At 46.3% G+C, this 23,955-nt stretch overlaps 1 protein-coding gene across 2 annotated transcripts; it reads right to left on the minus strand.

Moving 5' to 3' along the window:
- Window positions 1–15,032: 15,032 nt before the first annotated feature.
- Window positions 15,033–23,799, minus strand: MCFD2 (multiple coagulation factor deficiency 2, ER cargo receptor complex subunit). Of its 2 annotated transcripts, XM_087823534.1 has the most exons (4): window positions 23,716–23,799; window positions 18,797–18,957; window positions 17,909–18,068; window positions 15,033–16,535 (listed from the first exon to the last, which is right to left on the minus strand). In XM_087823534.1, exons 2-4 carry the CDS (start codon window positions 18,943–18,945, stop codon window positions 16,404–16,406), a joined length of 441 nt encoding a protein of 146 aa, XP_087679660.1. In that variant the 5' UTR covers window positions 18,946–18,957; window positions 23,716–23,799; the 3' UTR covers window positions 15,033–16,403. The 2 variants fall into 2 exon arrangements, with proteins under 2 accessions (XP_087679660.1, XP_016072467.2); XM_016216981.2 differs by lacking the exon at window positions 23,716–23,799 and having other exon boundaries at window positions 18,797–22,017.
- Between the last annotated feature and the right edge of the window lie 156 nt (window positions 23,800–23,955).

Here is a 23,955-nt window from a genome sequence, read left to right on the forward strand (position 1 = left end):
AGCAAGAAGGGCTGGAGCTCAGGTACATCCCTGGTTTCCAACCTGGGCTGCTTGTGGGTATCAGCTGTACAAGTGGGAGGAGGGGAGGAGCTTTAAAAGGCCCTGTCACCTGGGTCCCACCCCCAGAAATTCATGTAATTGGTCCGGTGGAGCCTGGGAATTGGAAGCTTTAAAAGCTGCCCAAGTTATTCTGATGCACAGCCAAGGTTGAGGGCCACATAGGCCTTACCCTGCCTGCCAATCAGCGACTCAGACAGCAAGCTTTTAGCAAGTGCAACCTGGCAGGGGGACCCAGAAATAGGACACCGTTTCTGCCCAGGCTCATGAAACCATATTGTGGGCTCCCATTCCCTATGGGTGACAGAGACCCTGGGAGGAGGCCTGGATGCAGGATGTGGTACCTTGGGGAGCAGTAGCTGCACCTGATCTGAGCCCAGAGGACGAATTTATTTTGGGGTTCCCACCAATGCGTGCAAACGCTGCTCCTCCATACAGTGGTCATGCATGCACCCGTCGTCCTCTTGGTCCTGCTTTCCTGCTCCTCTGCTCTTGCCAATTGTCCTCAGTGCAGCAGAGCTTTCATTTCATTTACAAACCCTTGCTGACCACCCCAGGCATGTAGTGAGCACTAGAACTGCACTGGGCAGGAGGCTAACACGGAGCAGGGACATAGGAGTCAGCAAAACTCCCTCAAGCACACAGCAACTCTTATGTCTTAACAAGCGGGATTCGTTCATGCAATGAGCTGCCTAAGGAGGGTGCAAACAAAGACAGGAGAGCCTCTAGCGACTCATGTTCTTCCAATGAAACTGCAGGCAGAATCCACAGCTGTCCAATTACTCTTGGGTATTAATAAATAATCCCATACTTTATAATAAAAAGTCTAGCTCAGCTGACTAGCAAAGCCCCAGACTCTCACCCGATTTACTTGTCTACCCTCCCCCCTGCCAGCCAGCCCAGCCCTGAGGTGACTCAGGGCCTTAGGGGCGCAGGGTGCTCAGTGCTGACTCCGGGGAGACTCCATGTTCGCACAGACTCCCCACTGCTGGGGCCCTGGACTGAACAAGGTCTCTCCTGAACAGACACAACAGCATAATCCCTGCTCCACATTTGGTGCCTTAAACAATACTCAGATTTCTGTGGGTGATTGAGGCTGTTTGTTTTCTAATAAAATATGAATTTTCATCAGAGTACAGCTTATTTTATAACAGTAACATTTATTGCTCTCCCTACCTTTCAATAATAATAAAAGTAATATAAGCTCATTGTATAACTCATACAACCCAGAAATGCATTCATTAATTCCTTCAACAAATGTTATCTAGTGCCTTCTGAATGCCTCACATGGTTCTCAGCACTACAGAAATACCTTAGACACAGACCTGCATTCAGCTTCCAGGCTCCCTGGGCATCAGGTAGACACTAATGATTATGATGTCATGTGATGCAGGAAGATTTAAAAATAGAACACAAGTCACCTGTCATCTCAAAGCCCAGAGATTTCCATGGTTCACAAGGTATTGACTTTCAGGTATCAGTGTTATTATTACACATGGCATTAGACTGTGAATATTTTCCCATATCAACATTTTCAACCATATGATTTTAGTATTTCAGAATGTGCATGAATCATAAATATCATAATCACAGAATCTTTAAAGCTGAAAGAATCCTTAACAGGCTCATATGGAATTATGAATTGCAGTGGCATTCCCCTTATAATAGCACACACATTTTTGGAAGGGAAGGAAAAGGAAGGGAAGTTCAAACTCTGTGCAAGATTCAGCCCCAGCCCTCCATGTAAAGCCCCTGAAAAGCCACCCCTTCCCTGACAGATGACAGCTCAGAGACCCAGAGGACTGGTGTGCCCAGGTGGCCTGTGGGTGGCATGATTAGGACAGCTAATCATGACTATCAAGCTGCACCATCCCCAGGACCTTGTAGCCAGGCCTCCCCTGCTCCCTCTGGATTCCTGAATTACTTGAATAATTGCTTCGATCTTTTCAGCAAAACTCAAGGTTGAGGGAATCAACTGGAAGCTCTTTTTAAGGGAAGATGTTGTACTTCTTGGAGGTGCAAGGCTGGACCATTCAACACCTTCTTAATTCCAAGGCTGAATTTGGCTCAAACTCCCTTTCCTCAAATGCAGCTAAACTGCTGCTGAATTTCAACTTTATTTAAACTTTGGGAAAATCTGGTGCGTGTCTCGAGCTGGGAGAGGTTTTTTTCCTTCCCTTTAATCAGCTCATAAGTCAATGAGCAGCTTGGGCAATAAAGTTCAGAGTTGGAGAAACCAAAGACAAAATCACCATCCGCATTCACACCCAGGGTGGACAGTCTCAGCTTTCAAGAATGTAGTGTTTGTCTTGGAGAAAACCAAGAGCCTAACTGCAGCCAAGGGAAAGAGAAAATGCCACCTCGGCCCTGAGCTCTGTTCCCCTGCAAACACGGGAGTGGTGGAAGAGCCACAGCACAGTCAAGAAAACAGTCAAAGGAAATATCTGTGCAGTTGTTAGTCGTAAGGTTCTGGTCTTGCATTGCCCTCCGTGTGTGAGCGAATTCATAAAACCATCTGCTGGCGGCACCGACTGCGACTTTGCTTGGTTGTCATTCTCAAGTGATTCCCTTGCATGTGTTTAACTTTTCCAACTAAACTTTAAGCTTTGGGCAGGAACCTTTTGTGTCTTGAGGTTTGGCTTGTTTTAACACCACCCACCCACCGACCCAGGGCTCTTCACACAGGCTCTGCTGTGATGAGATGGGGGTTAGTATATCAAAAGTTGTGGTTCCAGCCCTGGCCGGTTTGGCTCAGTGGTTAGAGCATCGGCCCATGGACTAAAGGGTCAAAGGTTTGATTACGGTCTAGGGCACATACCTTGCACCTCAGCTGCAGGCTCGATCACCGGCCCTGGTTGGGGTGCATGCGGAGGCAACCAATCAATGTGTCTCTCTCAACATCGATGTTTTTCTCTGTTTCTCCCCCTCCCTTCCACTCTCTCTTTAAAAATCAATGGAAAAAATATCCTCAGGTGAGGGTTAACAAAACAAAAAAAGTTGTGGTTCCAGCCTCATATAGCCACATGACATGGAGAAAGTCGCTTAACTTCTCTGTCTGAAAAATGGGTATATCAGTGTCTGCCATATATGCCACATTAAATACAGTGTGTTCAACTGTAAAAGGTGATATAAAGTTAGTCTTTACTGTTAAATGCTAATTATCCACATGGAGACTTGAAGTGTATCATGAAGACTGTATGTTTCATTTCATTTTCTTCTTGGCAAGTTCCCAAGGAGAAAGCATTATAGGAAACTTCTGGAGCTAAAGAATAAACTGTAAATTGAGAGAGCCCAGCACTGGACTAGATGTCTTCACATACTTGAAAATTCATTTATTCCACCACATGAATGTGATGTGAGAAATATAATTTTCCCCTTTCAGAAGGAGAGGCAGCAGCTCAGAGTCATTTTCAGTGATATTCTTTCTCAAGGCCACCAGCTAAGGAGAAGTCACAGTGGTGCGCTAGTAAACTGACTCCCCGAAGGAAAAAAAAGCCTTGGTTTCTGGTTTTTCGGGTTTGCCAATTGCTGTGGTATAAATACTCCCATGGTGGCTGATTTCACACTAACCAGTAAGAGCTAGCTTCAGCACACTACTGGGTCAGGAGCCTCTGGAAGGAAACTCAGGTGCCCAGTTTTAGGTAAAGATCATTTCCTGAGCCCATGACTGAGATGCTCCCTGAAAACAGAATCCCCTTGCACCAGGGAGGGACCAGGGCTGGCTGAATCATCCGGGGCCCCACCCATGGACCACTTGACCAGATCCTCTGGAGCAGGGCCTAAAGTCCTGCAATTCTAAACAAAGATCTGTACCTGCACTGGAGTTCAGGTACAGCCCAGCCTCGGCCACCAAGAAGGTGATCAGTGCAGTCACCCCAAAGGCCCCTCCCACTCCTGCCTCCAAAGGTCTTTACATGATGATACTGTTTTTCACCAAACTGAAGATTCCTCTAATTGTAAATTTCATTTACCACCAAGAAAGAAAATGTGTTGCCAAATTCAAAGATTTAAAATACGAAAAAATATATTTTAGAATCAATGAAACATGATACATGTGGGTATATATACACTCATATAGCTCCTGGGCTCGCAATAGCTCATTAAATATTCTGTTCTTTGAGGCTGAGACTGGGTCCTACTAGTCTTTCTGTCCTCAGACATCCAACACTCTTGGGTGAATAAATGCATACCTAACAGCCTATCAGTATATACAATTTATTGGTTAATTATCAATAAATGCCCCACACTCTGTGCCAAGAACTTTACACGTCATCTTCACAATAATCCTATGAAATAGGCACCGGATTATCCCACTTTACAGCGGAGGTAACTGAGGCTTTGAACCCCAGGAGGTAACTGGAACTTGAACCCCAGGCCTGAGACTTGTGAACATCCTCACAACACTGGCTCCTCAGAGACATTCAAACTGCTCACCAAACTGAATGGCAGAACACACGCCTTAGTCTGCTCCTCAAGGCTTGACAGTTTGATTTCTCTTTGGTGCTCCTACTGAAAGGACAGGTAACATTTTAAAAAGCAAAGTTCTCTCCCCTCTGTTGGGGTTTCAGCTTTCTCTGACTTTGAAGATAGTGGCAAGAGGATTTTCTCAGCTTTGGTAACGTTCTTAGGGCTTGCTGGCATCAAACCTTAAGTGCTGAAGTCAGGGTGTAAACTCCAGGGTACAAGGCACTTACCAAGCTCCCCATCCCCCCACCCTCCCTCCACCCCTTCCCCTGGGGTTCGGTTCTTCAGTCTACCTGGCTCTCCAAATCCAGGCTGTGTCCCACCAAGTCCCATGCCTCTCCACCCAGTCCCCGCACTGCTGCAGCCAGCCTGGGGCGGCCCTGCTCCCTGGAGGGCCATCCTCATGACAGAGTCGCGGAAATGCCTTTTCCATTCCGCTCAGCTGCAGCAGGCTGGGGATTTTTTGGAAGGTGTTTGTGTTAGGCAAAGAAAGCACAGTGGCACAGAAGTCGACAAACCTAGATGCCTTCACCAAAGTCTCAGGACAGAATGGGCTTTGGCCCATTCAGAGTTTCCTGGATCCACAGCACCACTCGCCTCTCCTCTTCCCGACCATCACTCCCGTTGTTTGGGGAAAGCTTAAGGGTGACTTTCCCCTCAGTGGTTCAGCCTGAGCTGTTATATCCTCTTCAAGTTCTTATTCATTTTTGAATTTGTTGTTGTTGTGTGATTGTATGTGAATGTGTGTTGGCGGGGGAACGCTTCTGGTGGTCGTTTGACTCAGGGAGGTTTGAAGAGTCAACCGTCTCTTCGCCCCTGTAAAGGATTGTGTGGAAAGGAGGGAGTCACATCCAATTAAGAAGACCACGCAATTCTGCTCTGCGCTTTGGAATACAGGGGAGCATTTGATGTCAGCCAGCCTGCCTCTGAATGTGAAGATTAAAAGGCTTTTGTTCTACCTTGAAGCAAACAGAGCGGCCAACCCCACATGGTGCTCCTGACATTTCAGCCACCCAAGCGCAATAAGGTCTCTCACCCAACCTGGTTCATCTACGAACAACATGTGTAATAGGTTTGGGGGCTAGCTTAAGGTCGATTTCTTACTAGCATCATTAATTATATGTTGTTTAATCTTTTTGTTTTTTAAATTATGTAATGGCAATAGGACAGAGCAGCTTGTACAGAGAGCATTTTGTCTAGACTGCCATTCTCCAGTTCCATCACAACCGCTGATTCACATTTGCATGTCACCTTTGGGTCGTCCACATACATATTTTAGTAGCTTTAGTGCAATCAGAGTCTGTTGTGACTTAAATTTCCCGAGTGGAGCGACCAGCCCCGTGAGGCATTACTGATCGTGCCAGCACGGGTTCCCAGCTGCAGCTCCAACTAACCCTTTCTCCATTCCCCCGCAGGCCACGGCTACACTTCCCCTTCGTTCTCAGTACGTGGCCACGCATCTGTGACACGCACAGTGTATCTGTATAAGTGAAGTGTAGCATTAGGTCTGACACATAGTAGGTGCTCAGTAAACGCTGGGAGGAATTGAGTTTCCCATGCAAACCAGCTGGATCATTTTGTACATGACCTTGGACAGTCTACTTACCTGTGTTTTTCCACTGTTCTGCACTGCCTCCTGACAGGAGGAACAAAATAATGCAGTGATGACTCGGTCTGGGAAATCCACGCAGCTGAGGGGAGGTCAGATAGAGAGTGAGCTTGGGTTTTCCAGGAGTGAAATAGAACTGACTCTAAAAAAATCAATAGCCCTTGGATGGGATCGTGGTGGCTGGAAATGGACATTCTGTGAGGTGCTGCTGCCATCTAGTGGTAGATACACAAACTACACATTTTGTACCAGACCCGAGGGGTTCAATAGCCAGGATGGATAATAAAAATCTCAGAATCTTAAAATGTTGGCATTCACACAGTCATCACAGGCAGAGAGTCAACAAGCGCTGACTGAGAGTCAACAGATTCTGGACCCAGCCCCTGCAATGCACTGGAGCGGGGCTGGTGGTCCCGGAGACAGACAGACTCAGGTCCACAGAGCGCTGTGCTCCTGCTGAAAGGCCATGTGGGGAAGGAGCAGACCCCAGCGGGAGGCAAGCAGCGGAGTGATGGGGGCTGGAATGTCACTTTAATACACATCTACTTGGCTTGCAGTTTTTAAACACGTCATTTTGGTGGTTATAAGGATTGATTGCTTGTTATTGACCATGCACTCCCTAAGGCAAGGGCTCTTAACCGCAGGTCTGCCGGCGCTTCCTAGATTCACTTCAGGCAACCCATAAAATTGGTTGGAAAAAAATTACTTTTTTTTTTTTTTCTTAAACCTCAGGCTGAAATTTAGCATTTTCTTCTATTATAAATTAAATAACAAATTGTGGTGATATTATCAGAACCTGTGACTTCACAATTCATAGGAATTATAAAATATTTTCCTACCATAGTACGGTTGTTACAGATCTCAAATCACTTACTCATCAAACTTTGAAATTACAGTGACTATTAGACCTGCTGCTAGACCTTAGTAATTTAATTAAGAAGCACATATATTACTAAATCATTCTCCTTTTAAAATGTTTTATATCTGTATCTCAGTATAATTGGTTTCTTTAAAATCCTTTGTTTTCTGTTTTATGCATTTGAAAACATTATTTTTTAAAGGAGTCTATGGACACAAAAGGTCAAGAATGGCTGTTTCGGAGGCTCAGAGAAGGGACAGGTGACCACGGACTGGACTAGTCGGAGAGGGCTTCCAGAGGACAGGAATGGATGTCTTCTTCACATTTTTTTCCTTTCAGGTTTAAGATATAATTATCATAATTGTCTTTGCACTTTATTAAAAGGGGCCCCACAGAGCAATTTCCATGCAGGCCTTATCTGGGGAAGCAGAGCCAGGCTTTGCCACAGTGTGGACATGGGAGGGTTCCTATGACTTCTCCTATGTCTAGCCCAGCAAATGGATCCCTTTGGGAAGAATCTGAGAAGGTACTTCACACTAAAAGATGAATGACTTCCATTTCAGGAGGATTTCCTTTTAATAAGATTCAAAGCATCTATGAACGCAGAGGACTGAGCCTCTGTTGATGAAATGTGGTTGGTGAGGCACACCGGGCCAGCCTGCCCTTGACACGCCGTCCCCTCTGACTTGCCCATATGTATTAGTAAGGTTCCCTTGGTTATAAACAATATAGAAACGAAGTTGCTCAGACTTAGAAAAAGACAGTTCAATAGGATTCCATTGGAATCCAAGGAAAGGAGGAACCACACTTCTCAGAGCAGCAGGTTGGGGGCAGCTCAGGTCGCTTGGCAATAGGTGCCTGGGACCTTCTCTCTAGAGCTGTGCTTCTCTTGCCCATGTCACTGAGTATCTGTGAAAGGGCAAATTTTGACTAGCTGATCTGGGGTGATGCCTGAGGTAAGGCAGTCATAAACCCCCGGGGAGATGCTGGTGGTCTATGGACTGACCATACATTGACTATCAAGGGTACCACCACCATGCCTCCCTACTGTTGCGCCCCTCGGTTCCAAATATCAAATCTCTGGGAGACAGAATGTGTTGGCCCAGCTTGAATGGGAATCCAGGCCTAGCTCTGAAATGATGGTCTATAGCAGGGCCTTATAGCCTCAGTATGTCCACCTTCTTGGAGGGGGAGAAATGTTATCAGAACAGACAAGAGGGAGGCACATGTGTACCCAAGCTAAAGGCTGGAGGCCCCACCCTGAGGCAAAGGAGATCACGGACTATAGCCCTAGACTTCACCATGGGCTTCTGTTCTGTGCTCTGGTCTGTCTACACCACCCTGTTCCCACCCAGGGACTAGCAGCAACAGGCCAAGGCCGAGTTTTTATGAGATTGTTATTGATGGGGTCCTGGGCTCCCCTAATGCATAGGCTATGAGAATGGGCACTTCCAAAACCCTTCAAAACAAGTCCAGGGACACTTGGTTTAGCACCCTTGCCCCTTCAGATATGGTCTCACTAGTTCCATCTCATAGAATTTAGTTATGGACACCAGAGCCTGCCTCACAGATAAGCCATCACTATTTCCTGCGCTCTAATTCTCTGACATCCATGAAGGTCAAGATCTCTCCCTAAGATCTCCAATCTGTACACCTGTTGGATTTCTTTTCTTAGATTCACCAACTACAGCCACACACACACACACACACCATTTGACTAAACCCACAGCCAGGGGCAAGGGACACTCTTTCTGCTTCGGTCCTGTGGGATTCCAGCCACTTAGGCCAGCCCCCACATACTCTCCTCCAGCGGGGTACAAAGACCTCCTCAAACTTTCTCTCCCCTCTCCGGGCAGCAAGGCCTTTTAGCCTTGGCAGGTGTGACCTGTATGTCCTTCCCCAGCCGCCCAGTGGGAAGGCAATTAGAAATTCATGGACAGAAAATGCCCAGTGCAATGTTTCCTTTTGATTCTGGCAGAGCAAAGCAAATTCTCTGAAAGCCTCTGAAAGCAAACTCGTGAGCACAGCCAGTACAGCCCCTGGGGCTCTAACACCAACCAACAGGCAGATTCTAATGCTGTTCCAAGTTTAAAATGGCCATGAAAGACTTTGTCTTTCAAAGCTGTTGTTTTTTTAATCAAACTTTTAATTATTTTTATTTAAATATACAATATTATATTAGTTTCAGGTGATTTGACATCTTTATACCTTACAACACGATCACCCCACTAGTTCTAGTAATCACCTGTTACAGTGCCTCATTAAACTTTTTAGTTTGAAATAATTGTTAGGTTCATACACATTCAATTGTAAGAAATCATAGGGAGACCCTGTGTACTCTTGACCCAGTTCCCCAAGGGTAGAATCTCCCAGAACTATAATACAATATCCCCAACAGGATATTAACACTGATATGGTCAAGATAGAGAACATTTCCATCACCACAAATATCCCTCCTGCTGCCCTTTAATGGCCATGCCCACCTCTCTCCTGCTTCCACCCCTCCTTAGTGCTTGGCAACCACAAATCTGTTCTCCATTTCTACAATTTTGTCACTTCAGGAAGCCTATATAAGTGGATTTATACAGTGTGTACCCTTTTGGGATTGGCTTTTTTTACTCAGCCTAATGCTCTGGAGATTCATCCAGGTTGCTGCCCGGATCAATAGTTTGTTCCTTTGAATTGCTGAGTAGTGTCCCATGGAATGGATGTGCCAAGGCTTGTTTAACTATCTCTTGAAGGCCATCAGGGTTGTTTCCAGTTTGGGGCTATTACAAATGAAGCTGCTTTAAACACTCATGTGCAGGTTTTTGTGCAAATATAAATGCCCAAGAATTCAATTGCTGATCATACGGTTAGTTTTTAAAGAACATGCCAGATTGTTTTCCAGGGTGCCTATACCATTTTACATTCATCATCTTGCCAGTTCGAGTAAAGTATAGAAAACTCACTTTTCTTTACATTACTTTACCCTCTCCCACTTGCAATATAATTGCCTTAAATATTTCCTCTATGTACATTTAGAACCGCATCAGACCATATTATAATTTTTGCTTCAACTATTAAATATAATTTATAAAATACAAAAGAAGGAAAGTTATTGTATTTACCTATTTTTTCTCTTTTTAAAATTTATTTTCATTATAGTTGACATATATTGTATTAGTTTCAGGGGTTCAACATTTACATACCTTGCAAATAAGTCTAGTTATCCATAATAATGTCTAGTTATTACTATAGTATTGACTATATTCCCTTTGCTGTACATTATATCTCCATGACTTGTTTTATAACTGGCAGATTGTACTTTTAATTCTCTTCCCCTTTTTCTCCCACCCCCAACCTCATCCCCCTCCCACTCTCTTCCCCTCTCACAACCATAAGTTTGTTCTCTGTACCTATGTGTTTGTTTCTGTTTTATTTTGTTTGCTTTTGTTTTTTATTTTATTTACTTATTTTTTGGAAAGATTTTTTACTGATTTTTTTAGAGAGAGAGAAACATTGATGTGAGAGCGAGACATTCAGCTGCCCCCTGCAGGCAACCTGGGCATGTGCCCTGACCAGGAATGGGACCTGCAACCTTTCAGTGCACAGGACGATGTCCCACCAACTGAGCCACACCCACCAGAGCTCATTTTTGTTTTTCAGATTCTGCATATAAGTGAAATCATCTGGCATTTGTCTTTCTCTCTGACTTACTTCACTTAATATAATGCCCCCTAGGTCCATCCATGTTGTCACAATGGCAAGACTTCATTCCTTTTATGGCTAACATTCCATTGTATATTGTTCTTTTATTGTTCTCTTTCTGTTTAAAAAACTTCCTTTAGCCCGGCCAGGTGTGGCTCAGCAGTTGAGCACCAACCTAGGACCCAGGAGATCGTGGTTCAATTCCCCGTCAGGGCACATGCCCAGGTTGCGGGCTCGATCCCCAGTTAGGGGCATGCAGGAGGCAGCCAGCCGATCAATGACGACTCTCTCATCATTGATGTTTCTCTCTCTTTCTCCCACTCCCTTCCTCTCTCTAAAATCAATCAATAGAGATATATTTAAAAACAAAACACAAAAACTTCCTTTAGCCCTAGCAGGTTTGGCTCAGTGGTTAGAGTGTCGGCCTATGGACTGAAGTGTCCCGGGTTCAGTTCTGGCCAAGGGCACATACCTAGTTGCAGGTTGGATTCCCAGCCAGGTCAGGCGAGTGCAGGAGGTAGCCAATGGATATGTGTGTCTCTCTCTCTTTCTCCCCCCACTTCCGCTCTCTCTGAAAAGCAATGGAAAAAATATCCTTGGATGAGAAATAAATAAAAAAAATTTAAAGCTCCCTTTAGCCGTTATTTTAGGGTAGGTCTGTCAGTGAGAACTTCTCTTCATTTTCCTTGCTAAGAATATCTTGATTTCCCCATCATTTCCAAAGTATATTTTCACTAGAGACAGGATTCTAGATCGAGGATTCTTCTTTCAGCACTTGGCAACTGCTTTGCCACTTCTCTCTGGCCTCCATAGTCTCTGATGAGAAATACGCTGTCATTCAAGGCATTTTTCTCATATAGGTAAGATGTTGCTTCTCTCCCACTACTTTCAAAAAATTTTTTGTCTTTAGTTGTCAGAAAGTTAACAGTGATGAGAGTCTTGGGGTCGATTTATTTGGGCTTATTCTCTTTGGAGTTTGCTCAGCTTCTTGAACCTGTATTTCTTTGAATCCCTGTTCAGCTCCAGCTTCCTTTTCCTCTGCTTCTGGGACTCTGACAAAAAGATCTTTCGTTCCAGTCCCACAGGTCCCTGAGGCTCTGCATATTTATTTTTAGTCCATTTTCTCTCTGTTGGTCAGATTGTAGCATCGATTGTTTCATCTTCCAGTTCGCTGATTCTTTCCTCTGCCCCCTCCATTCCACTGTTGAGCCTGACTATCCAGTGACATCTTTATTTTGGTTATTTTATTTGATTATATTTTTCGGTTCTCAAATTTCCATTTGGTTCTTCTTTATATCTTCTATTTCTTTGCTGGGCCTTGATTATTTTATTCGTTTGATGCATGTTCATAATTGTTGTATTTTTTAATTGTGGCTGCTTTAAAACCTTTGTCAGATAATTCTAACATCTGTTACCTCAGTGCTAGCATCTCTTTTTCCTTCAGTCAGAGATGTCCTGGTTCTTGGTATGATGAGTGATTTTTTTATTGAAACCTGGACATTTCTGTATTATGTAATGAGACTGAATCTTATTTGAACTTGTCTTTACTGGTTTTCTGACATCATTCCAGCAGGGGAAGGAAGGGGTGCTGCCTCATTACTGACAGGTAGAGGGAGAAGTCCAGACTTTCCACTTGGCCTCCATTGACACCCAAGGCCAGGAGCTCCTTATTACTGCTGGGCAGGGGTGGGAGTTTGCACCGTGTCCCCCAGCCATAGTCTCAACTGACACTGTAGCTGAGGGTGGGTTTGTTATCACTGGGCAGTGGTGAAAGTCCCGACCCTCCAGTAGGCCTCCTCTGAACACCCAGTGGGAAGGTGGAGGGGATCCCCTGGTCCAATTCCCCTGTGTGTTCTCTACTGACCCTGTGGGCAGGAGGGGGGGCTCATGACTGCCCAGGGGGTGGGGAGAATGAAAGTCCAGCTCCCTACTTGGTTTCCTCTGGCATCACCTCAAATATAGGAAGGAGGAGGAGCACCTCATGATGGCTTGGCAAGGATGGAAGTGCAGGCTCCCCTGTCAGCCTTTGTTGGCAGGGCAAGTTTTCCCTGCAGTGTTTGGCTGGAATAGAGCAGTTATTGTCTAAAAGTTTTCTGCCTTGTTAGGGTGGCCTTTTCTTTATCCTTTGGCTAGAGAAACCATGTTTTCTTTATTTCTTCTTTCTTCTTTCCTTTCTTTCTTTCTTTCTTTCTTTCTTTCTTTCTTTCTTTCTTTCTTTCTTTCTTTCTTTCTTTCTTTCTCTCTCTCTCTCTCTCTCTCTCTTTCTTTTCTTTCTTTTTCTTTCTTTCTTTTTTTCTTTCTTCTTTCTTTCTTTCTTTCTTTTTTCTTTCTTTCATCTCTCTCTCTCTCTCTTAACGTTTGCTTTTTTTGGCATTTCTGAGTTGCAGGCTTCCTCAGCTCCAAGTCTGAGAATATATGAGAGAAGGGAGAAAAAAAAAAAAGGAAACTTACTATCATGTTGTTGCTGGGGTCCCAAAGCCCCTAGCCAGTCTGACTTCTCTCTACCTTTCAGTCTTCTTATGCTTGTTTTATATATAATGTCCTGGGGTTTTGTTGTACTTAGTTAGTGGAACAGGGAAAAGTACATCTAGTCTATCTTCCCAGAAGCAGAAGTCCTGTAATTATTTAACACCCAAGAAGTTCAGACATAATGTTTATGGTTCCTGCTACTAATTTCCTGGTAGATATTTGATTAGGTTCTCGAGATAATGGATTCCCTCTTGACACAGAAATGTGATTTAGCTTGTTTTTATTGGACAAGAGTATTTCTGTGTCCCCCTCAGAACCTTCAGGGGAAGTCTGGCATGGGATTTAAAAAAAAGAAAAAAAAGTTTTTTTCTTCTTCTCCAGAAGATATTGAAATCCAGAAACTAGACAAGAGAGGTCATATGGCAATATGACAAACAATGGCTATTTATTGGACTTATGCCCCCGAGGAGTCATCAGTTTCTCTGTAACCCCTCTGCCCCCACTCTTCAATGAGGAAGGAGTCTAGGCTCTTCAGTCAGGCTGAGAACAGGTGAGTTAGTGTTTAGCACCTACTCTGTGCCAGGCACTTACTAGATGCTTTCTATATTTTTCATTTGTTAATCCTCTTAACCACTCTGTAGGTGTTTTATTAATAGTTTTGTTTTTTTTTTACATGAGAAACTAAGGTTCACAGCTAAAGAGTAGCAGGTCTACGATTTCAACTCAGGTTTGCCTAAGCCCAAAGCTTACGCTCATACAAGGCTGACTCTTTTGGTTATGTTCATCTCCATTTTACACATAAGGAAACTGAGGTACAAAGATGTTTCTAACACATTCTGAAAAATCTTTGAGGTGAGCTATAAGAACAAGGCCTCATGGAGGGGAGGGGAGGGGAGGGGAGGGGAGGGGAGGGGAGGGGAGGGGAGGGGAGGGGAGGGGAGGGGAGGGGAGGGGAGGGGAGGGGAGGGGAGGGGAGGGGAGGGGAGGGGAGGGGAGGGGAGGGGAGGGGAGGGGAGGGGAGGGGAGGGGAGGGGAGGGGAGGGGAGGGGAGGGGAGGGGAGGGGAGGGGAGGGGAGGGGAGGGAAAGGGATTTACAGGGAAAAGCTAATCATGCTGTATCCCTAATGTCACATGCCCCTTGCCCACCCGGGAGACTTTCTATGAGGAAAGGCAGACAAACAGGACCACAAAGGCCAGCGGGGAATCATTACCAAGGACAGTCAGCTGTGGAGGGGGAAGGAGGTGTCCATCTTGTCTGTTTAATGGGATGACTCTACCTTCTAAGCATCTGTTTCTCTTCCTCCCCAGCTGCCTCACTGACTCCCTTCCTAGCTGCCAACAGGATGAGGTTCCTCCAACCGTGAGCCCACGCACTAGATCCGTCCAGAGGGGCAGTTCTGGGTGAAGAAGGGCCAGCGCAAGATCCAAGGATCTTGGAGGAGAAAAGGCAATGGTAACTTCCTTCCTTGATTTTCAACTGGCAGAACAAAGTGTTATTTCCAAAAAGCCAGAGGAGACTGTACTTTTTGCTTGGGCCTGGGAGGCTTGCAATAATGCTATCTAATTAAATTTTGTAGCAAAGAGAAAGAACAGTCACCAGACTCAAGGAGAAAACACTGTATTTTCCTAAGCCAGAAAATGTTGTCATAATCTGAATTTGGCCAGGAAAAAAGGTCCAAAAAGTGATTTCATTCAGAAGAAAAAAGAATGCCTAAAAGGGGAAAGTGACTGAATACTGGGAATTGACTCCTGCAAAAGGAATAGGGTACAGCCAGGGAGGGTCACAGCTCCTGCGCTAGAGCAGGCGCGAGTAAACATCTGTATTAGATAAGCAAAGCCTTCCTGTGGTGGAAGAAGTCGCCTATTAGACAAAATCAACAGCCCTTTATTTTGTTTCATCAGTTTTATTGATCATATATCCAGAATTCATTATATAAATCTTTCAAAATAACTAGATTTTACAAGAATAGTTTATAATTCAGCTCTGACTGCACAAATACTTGACACAGGAAACCATTTTTACAAATACATATGTTTTCTTATAAGAATACTTTAATAAAGAAAATAAGTCTCTATACATCTTACAGCAAATTGTATGCAGTTTTCCCCCCATTCAATCATCATTTTATGATTTTTTATCACAGTATGTCCATCACATCCAATAAACCAAATTAGAATTTGCCACTGCTTCTCACTTTCAACTACTACTGAGACTCACACTGCTAAGAGTTTTTAGGCTTCTTTTTCTAATCTTTCCTGATCTGAAAGAATTCACAAATGTAGGCTAGAAGAAGTCATTTAAACAAGACTCCTTCTAAATACAACTTGTATCAGCTTAATCACTGTACTTGGTGAACGATCTTTTCATTTTGCACTTAGGCTACGGCAGCAAGTAGATTTACCCCCACTGTATCAAGCAGAAGAGATAAATTCTTGCATTCCTATGTTTCTAAACTGCAAAAATGAAACCCTAGAAACAAGAGTTAAATACAAATATTAAGAAAGCTAAAACATGTGCTATTGATTAGACAACACTTTTAAATTCAAGGTCTCTCCCAGATTGAAGAAGACATAAAAGAAATAAAGTATAAGGATAGGGCAGTAGTTTTATAAAATATTGAAAAACTGAAAAAAGGTTAATCACTTAGGTCAGTGGTGCATCATATCCAAGTCCCAGAAGATCCAGACTCTGGCTCACTGAGCTCAATATCTGACATTCGTGTTATGCTGTGGCTTTGAAATAGCTTAATCAGTACTCACTTGCCCATAGCAAGTAATCATTTAAGCCAGGGAACGTCACAGAATACTGACCATGTTTACCTGAAGACACAGGACCCAAAGGGGGAACATTTGGCATGGATTCCATTCCTTCATTGTTACTGAAAAGTGTGTCTACTTGGCAAAGCTCATTTTAACTTTTCAAGTAGCATGAATTAAAACCAAGAGACTAGCAGTATTCTACAGCCATGTTCCTGAGTACTCAGCTCCAATTATCCAATATTCTTAAAAAGATTCTTTAATCAAGCCCTTGTCCAACAGGAGACTTAACAGTACTTGGGGACTACAACATGTCCCATTTCCCCTCTCTTCCATTTCTCCAGACTTCTCTTTCTCACACCAGTGTAACACTTGCTACAGATTTTTACCAAAATACTTCAGCAGTAGTTGGAAATGAATTATTCTACATTACCGAAAGTTTTCAATCACATTATAATGGGTCATATTTGCATAATAACTAGAAGATAGTCAAAATGTCTATTGTAGTGATTTTGCAAATTCGGCATAGTCGATGTATCCATCGTTGTTCTTGTCATCGTCTCTTAAAACACCATCTATTAAGTTAATCAGTTCCTCTTCCCTCATTGGTGGTGCCTGATCATTCCCACCCTACAAAATTTAAATTAGACAATGAGTTGGCACATTTTACTGTAAGTGTTTAGCCAATTTCCAAAATGTCCATGCTCATAGATGTCCAAGAACTACTTCAATGTAGCACGTGACTACTTCTAGGAATCCACAAACCATGTATCAGGTGTAGAATCAATTCATAATAATCCAATTTAAAAATCATATTTGCCAGTTAAAAGAAGATACAATCAAAGCAGGCCCTTGCTTATTTATTTTAAAAATTACTTTTCATCCCTTTCTAATTGAAAGGTCATACGTGTTCCCTGTAGATCCGGCTCACACAGACACAAGCCTGCCCTAGAGGAAAGTGCACAGCCCAGGCCCTCCCGAGGGCCAGCTCTGGGCACAGTCTGCTCTGATAAAGAGAGAAACAGTCCAAGTGGACTGAGCAAGAGGAAGGAGGCACTGCCTACCAGTAGAACCTGTTCGGACCTTTGAGGGGAAGGTATTTCTCCTGCTCCAGAGGCTCACTGTGCCAAGTGCTAGCTAATGCTGTTCACATCCTGTGCGGATTCTTCCTTTGGCACCTCTCCCATATCTGACCTTCCTCTCCACCTATCCCACCACCCTAGCCGCCAGGACGCCAAATCTGTTCTTCTCCCTGATGCGAGACTCCTCATGACCCTCAGTCGGCCTCCCACAGCAAAGGATCTTCCTAAACCACTGCTCTAGTCACATCATTCTCCTGTACAGAGCTGTTAGCACTCCCCACAGCCTTCGAAGTAAACCCAAACCTGCTCTCCTGGGCAGCCAATGTGATCACAGCCACCTCCTCAACTTTGCCTCCCCCAACCCTCACTCTATACTGAAGGATGGACAGGCATTAGGTCTGAAGACACAAGATCTCAATTCTAGTTCCCTCCCCTCTAAATCAGGTACTAACGCCTGCCCCTGCCTATCATAGGCTGCTGTGAAGATCAAGATCTCTAACCTACTTGAAAGCACTTTGCAAACTGCTTTGTGTGCAGCACTGTAAAACCCTCAGTTACTGCCGAGGCCCTTGACCCCTTGGTTCCCTGATTCCCCAATCTTCTCCAATAAAATGATTTCTTCCCTGCTCTGCATTTTGAACATGGTCTGTCTTTGGGGCACTGGTTTTCAAACTCTGTGTGCAGTCGAAATGCCTATAGCACTTGTTAAAGACCCAAGGCCCTGGGGCTTCTGCCTCAGCAGGTTACCCTCTGCAAGTAGGACCACTAAATAGAAAAAGAGATGGAACAGAATGGTGAGCAAAAAAACAAGAAGCAACAATACTGTTGCACAAGGACAGCACAGGTCGCCAAGACTGGGGACTGAAGTACCAGAGGGAGGCCTTTCTAGGAGGCTACCCAGTATACCGCTGCTTGACCTACCTCCTTATGGACATGAGTGATGGCTGTGGAGAGTTCCAGGCCATCAAGCAGATTGTTGCCATCATAGTCATGCATTTTGAAATAATGGAGCTGCAGTTCTTGTGGGGACATCTCTGCCTCTGGTTTGTTGATGACACCTTCTAGATGTTCCATGATATGCCTAGAAATCAACAGTTAGACTCAGACCACTTGGCAGCGACGGTGGGATCATGCCAAAACCTTAAGGACTCTTAAAAGTTCAAGATCTTAAAATTCATCCATCCCACAAAAACAAACAGAAACAGGGGCAGACCACACTCAGTGATGGCAGATATAGGCAAGGTCATGCAAGGAGCACGGAATAAAATCAAACACTGCCACTATTATGCTGGCAAGATTATGGGTGATTTTTCCTCTTTATTACTAGAATGTTTTTATGACATTTTTTGAGGCTATCAATTAAAAAAACTTTTTTAAAAAAAGCAATTCAAGGCTAATAGAGTATAATGTAAAAGGCTAACTGGCCCAAGATAAAAGTTGCAACAAATGATTCAGTGTTTGAATGTGCCAATAAAAAAAGAAAATGGTCTTGCCACAGTCAAGAAAGCTTAGCTCTATTCTGGATTCCACCACTACTACTGCATGTGCATGTGTGTGTATCTATCAGTCTGTCTGTGGTGAGAGGCAGAATGAATTCAGGCAAGTCATTTGTCCCATTTGGGCCTCAAGATCCTCCGTTGGTGATACGACGAAGGAATACAGGTGACTATAAGGAATAAATATCATCCTTGAAAAATGTCAAGGAGTACAAACAGTAAAAGGAGAAGAGAACTGAGGGTGCCATCACAGCTGGCTGCAGCTGCAGACAATGGGGGGACCCCGGGCCCACAGCCCTGGCTGCATACGTACTCTTGGTCGTGCACTGTGTGCTTATCCAGGCCCACGCCGCCGGGATGGGAAGAGCCAGCCCCAGGCTGCTCGGCCCTGGTACCTGAGGCACAAAAGGCCCAGAGCAGGCCGCACAGGAAGGGGGTTCTGAGCAGCTGCAGAGATCTCATGGTTGCTGGTACCTGGGAGGTGGCAAACACAGAAGATGAAGGTGAGAACACCAGAGCTAAGGTTCTTTCAAGACTCAACACAGTATGCTACTGAGAAACCCAATGAAGGAGCAAGGCTGGGGAAGAGAATATGTTAAACTGGCTCCACAGCCAGCTCTGCACCTAGACCGCTAGACTCTGGGTCCCCATCACTCAAATGGGCAGATCCGTGACATTTCCCAAAGCACCTTCAGAATGCCAAGCAGCTCACTGACAGCTTCAGTGGACTGAAGATTATTCCTGCCTACAAGAAGCTAACAGGTGAAAAAAATACTTCCTCCCAATAGCACTATTAGAGAGAAAAACAGATAAACCCTCTAAGAGTTAACAGAAAGAAATGTCCGCTGGGTGAGGGAAAATCAGAGAAGACTGATGGACATGGGGAAACTTCAGCTGGGCCTGCATGGATGAGTGTGCTGTGGACGTGCAGGGACTGAAGGACTAAGGGATGGTGCAAGCAGAGTGGCAGGTGCAGACGAGTGGGAAAGAAACTCCAAGTGGTTTAGTCGATCTGGAGCCCAGAGGGTGAGAAGTAGGCAGAACAGTGAACACAGGCTGCAAAGGTTGACCAGAAAGTAGTGAACATGACTTTGCATGGCAGGCCAAGGGGACTGAAGTTTCCTGAGGATAATGGGGAGCCACTGAGGATTCCTGAATGGAAAACGAGATCAGAGCTTGTTTTCAGAATGGCTGATCTGGCAGCACAACAGGGAAGGGATGAGGTGCATCAGTTCAAGGCCGGCGCAGAGAAGAGGACATTAACCCTCTTTACAGGGCTGTGACAGAGGCAGGTAGCTTAACCACCGTGAAAGAGCAGTGGAAAGGAAAGACACATAGAAATTAGGATTCCCATCAAGTAAGTACTCCCGAAGGCTAGACCTGGAATTGTGGTCGAGAGGAAGACACAGTCAGCTACAGAGCAAGCTCCCTGAGGTCAGGAGTGCTTTGTTCCCATCAGTATTCCCCACCGAGGCTCAGGCAGGGCTTTACTGTTTGTTAAACTGAAAATCCTGGTCCTTCCTGGGACTTAAGGACTGACCTCAAAGAGGAAGGGGAAGGACAGCCAGGAGACCTGCACACCAACACAAAGAAAGCCCTGATTCACACACTTCCAAAAGGGCAGCGCAGATTCTGCTGGATAACAGGAGATTTCTAAGGGGCCAACTGTAGCCACAGCTCCAAACCTATATAGCAGTAAAGAGAAAGCATAGGTACTGGTCACACCCTTCCACATGCTACACAGAATTCAGCTCCGAGGCTGTGCCATCTCCACAGCCTGTACCTGGGCTAGGAAGTGGACATGTTACAGCCACCTCACCCATCTAAAAGGTAGGACCCTGGAAAATGCTACCCCTGTAACATTTAGGAAAATTTCCCAAATCCACTTTGCCTATCAGCAGTATAACCTCCCAGGGTCCCCTCCCTAAGGAGACAATAATAACTGGAATGTATAACTTTTAGGGTGAAAAAGCAGTATCTTATTATTAAAGCTCCTCCCAAGCCTTTCAGACTCACACCTGAGAGGTCTCTTTCTCCAGCCAGCCTCCTTCAATTCCACATCTAGCTTAGGTGTTCTTCCCTCACGCTCCTGAGTGCTTCCCTTCAGAAAGGTCCAGCCCGCTGCTGACAACAGTGGTGAATGTGATCTTGAACAATGTCTGACTACTACTGTCAGTGCCCCTTGCTGGAGTGGAATCTGTGAGGCTGGGGACTGCATCTACATTCCTAGCATCAAGGACAGGGCCAGGCGCAGAGGTCGACAGTCCTCAGCCTGTGTGCCATGGTCCCTGGGGATGAAGGGAGTCCCACTTTCACAAACATGCCGCCAAGTTTTGATGTCAGTGTAATTGAGCATAAAACTATTTTCTTTTTGAGATATCTATCAGATAGTTGAGCTGAGTGATCACTAACCCATGGCTCCATTTCCTATAACTACATGGTTGGAAACTTAGTATATCAAACTGGGGAGGGGGGGGTTCTACTCAAAGAACACTACTAAGTGATTGGTAATATAGTAACCATGGGTCCAGATGATCCCTTCTCCAAGGGAGGCAGAAGAAAGGCCAAGAACCATTGATATTGAATGTGTCCCATCTTGGTTTGCTGTTGCAGGTCTCTAACTACAGGCATATCTCAGATTATTGCACTTCACTTTATTGCTTTTTCATCAACATGGAGGCCAGACCTTTCACCAGCAGAATGTGGTAAAAATGTTTAGCATTTTTTGGCAATAAAGTTTTTGGTTTGTTTGTTTTTTTAATCCTCACTCGAGAATATTTTTCCATTGCTTTTCAGAGAGAGTGGAGGAGGGGGAGGGAGAGAGAGAGAAAGAAAGATCAATTTGTTGTGCCACTTATTTATGCATTCATTTGTTGATTCTCGTATGTGCCCTGACTGGAGATCAAATCCACAACTTTGGCTTATCAGGACGACACTCTAACCAACTGAGCTACCCAGCCAGTGCTTTAACTTTTATATACACTGGGAAACCAAAAAATTTGCATGACTCACTTTAGTGCTAACCTCGCTTTATTGCGGCGGTCAGGAACTAAACATGTAATACCTACAAGGTATGCCTACATCAGAACAACAAAAACCACATCTACGGATACAAAGGAGAAACTCTACCTCCAAGTGTGGCAATGAAAACAGGGAATCTGACTGCCACCTAACACTTTAAACTGTCACATTCAAAAAGAAACATAAGCAACTCCCTTCAGCCCCATGAACAAGTTGCATCATCCACACTCTAAACCACTTAGGCCAAGGCCATGAGCAAACAGCCAGGCAGATAAACCCCAGGCCTTCATTGAGAAACGTGAAGGCCAGGTTGGAGAAAAATCCAAAGGAGGAGAGATTTCTGAGAGACTTCAGAATATAACCCATGCTTTGAGACATCCTTCACAGGGAGAAGCCTCAGTCCTGGGAGTGAAGCACCCAACCACCGTCAGTAGTGAGCCTCAGGCAGTGCTGGGGCGGTAACAGGGTTCCCCTCACTGTGCCAGCACCCTCCTCCAGTCCCAGAGCATTTGCTCCCACTGGTGTCATCCGTCTGTCCTCCCTCTTCCTTCCAGGCCCAGTTCAAACTTCATCTCTGGAGTCTTCCAGCCAAGATCAATTGTTCTCTCCTCTAACCTCAGTCTGCAGCCTCTCACACTCATTTGGCCTTAACATATGATCACATACTGTTCTTTTGTTTTTCTCCTTTCCTCCCTCTCTACGGACTGTGCTGAGCTGACCCACAGATAGCAGACCTTCACGTCTGAATAAGAGCAGTGTGTCTTGGCCCTAGGTTATGTCTTGGCCTAAGCTGGGAAAATAACTCCCCTTTGGAGCCCTCCCGCCAGTGACTTGGCCTGGCCTACCAGTCCCTCCCATTATGTAGTTTGTCCTATCAGCACAGAAGAGTTTGGGGCCAGCCTTCCTCCCATAGAGACCACAGCAGCTGCTAGCAACCTTTCTCTCACGCCAAGGGCCCTCAGTGAAGAATTCAAACTCAAAGCAGCCATACTCACCAACACCCAGACATCCTGTACCCAGAGCCAATGCCGAAGAAAAACTCTGATCAGTACTTCCCCATTTAAAACTTCCATGGGCCTAAACTGAAAACGAGAAAATAACCAAGTTTCTAGGCCAAAGAAACCTCTATATGGGTTGGGGTTTGAGAATAGATCCTGAAAGAACAGGCATTTGATAGCTGGATCTACTGGTTCACTTGGGGAGCCCAAGGAGCAGCCACGCTTCATTTATACATTTAACTAACATACTCTACTCACAGCCTGATGCTGCCCCAGGCACTGAGGACGGGACCATGGCCGCGACAACCTCCACTCACACCAGGACGGCACACAGCCTACACCTGCGAACCCCGCGCACACCCGGAGTAATTCCTTAAGGATGGGGAGGACTTTTTCAACCAAAGAAAGCACTTCAGGCGGAGGGAACATGATGTAACAGACCTTTAGGCCTAGAAGGAACTGTACAAAGGGTTCAATATGGTTGAAGGCACAGTAGAGCGCAGACTGATGAGTTAGAGTAAAAAGCGGGCAGCACATGAGGGGGCTTGTGAGCCCTGCTAGACAGGCTGGAAGAGCCATGAAAATCCGCGGGAAGGCCGGGAAGGTCATGGTGCGGTGACCATCACTCCGGCCTTCCAGGACAGAACAAGCCCCGGAGGGTCGACGGAGGCCCGCGGGGCCCAGGGGAGAGCCGGCGGTGGCCCGAGCCGGCTGGAGCAGGGAGACTGGGATATCCGAGCCCTGCGATGGACTCGACGCGGGTCCTGGCCGGGCCGGGCCCTGGGGGAGGCGGCGCCCGCGCGCAGGCAGGGCATACAAGAGGAGGTCCGCTTCCCCCTCCCCGCTCCGCCGGCGGAGCCGAGCCGAGCCGAGGGACCGCTCGCCGTCCCCTCCGGGAGATGCGGCTGCAGGGTGGCGGGCCCGCGGCGGGCGGAGTCGCACCCCGGCCGGTCCTCCGGGAGGGCGGGGCTCGGCCCGGCGGGCCCATCTGGACGCAAAGCCCTGGGGGCCTGCGCCGGGCGAGAGGCTCGGCTCCCAGCCGGCCAAGCCCGAGGCGGCTCGGGGGCGCGCGGGCCGCCGCCGCCGCTCAGCTGGGCCGAGGCCCTAGACCCCGGAGGGCCGCCGGGACCCAGCCCCCCGCGGGCCTCCTCCCCGGGTCGAGACGCGGGCCTCCCGGGCCGCAGCCCACCGGGGCCGCTCGGCACTCACTCACCCGCACTGCCCGCCGCCGCCCGCGGCTCCCAGACGCGAAACGTTGCAGCGCGAGCCGCGCCAGCGCCGCTCCTCAGTCAGCTTCCCCCCGCCCCGCCCCCGCCCTGCCCGGCGCAGGCGCGCGCTCCCGCCCGCCCCGCGGCGCCGCAGGCCCCGCCCCGCCCCGCCCCGCCCCGCCCCGCCCGCGCCGGCGGTGGGTTCGGCCCGGGCGATTCCACGTGTAACCGGCCCGGGGGCCAGA

This window comes from Miniopterus natalensis, chromosome 13 (genome assembly GCF_054644295.1).
Source record: "Miniopterus natalensis isolate mMinNat1 chromosome 13, mMinNat1.hap1, whole genome shotgun sequence".
NCBI classification, from domain to species: domain Eukaryota; kingdom Metazoa; phylum Chordata; class Mammalia; order Chiroptera; family Miniopteridae; genus Miniopterus; species Miniopterus natalensis.

What these genes read in the sequence shown, in the direction of transcription:
- MCFD2 (XM_087823534.1), bottom strand. Translation starts at nt 18,945, where the DNA reads ATGAGATCTCTGCAGCTGCTCAGAACCCCCTTCCTGTGCGGCCTGCTC. An exon ending in CACACAGTGCACGACCAAGA is followed by an intron (nt 18,069 to 18,796) that starts GTACGTATGCAG and finishes GTTGATTTCTAG; the next exon opens with GCATATCATGGAACATCTAG. An exon ending in TCACTCATGTCCATAAGGAG is followed by an intron (nt 16,536 to 17,908) that starts GTAGGTCAAGCA and finishes TAAATTTTGTAG; the next exon opens with GGTGGGAATGATCAGGCACC.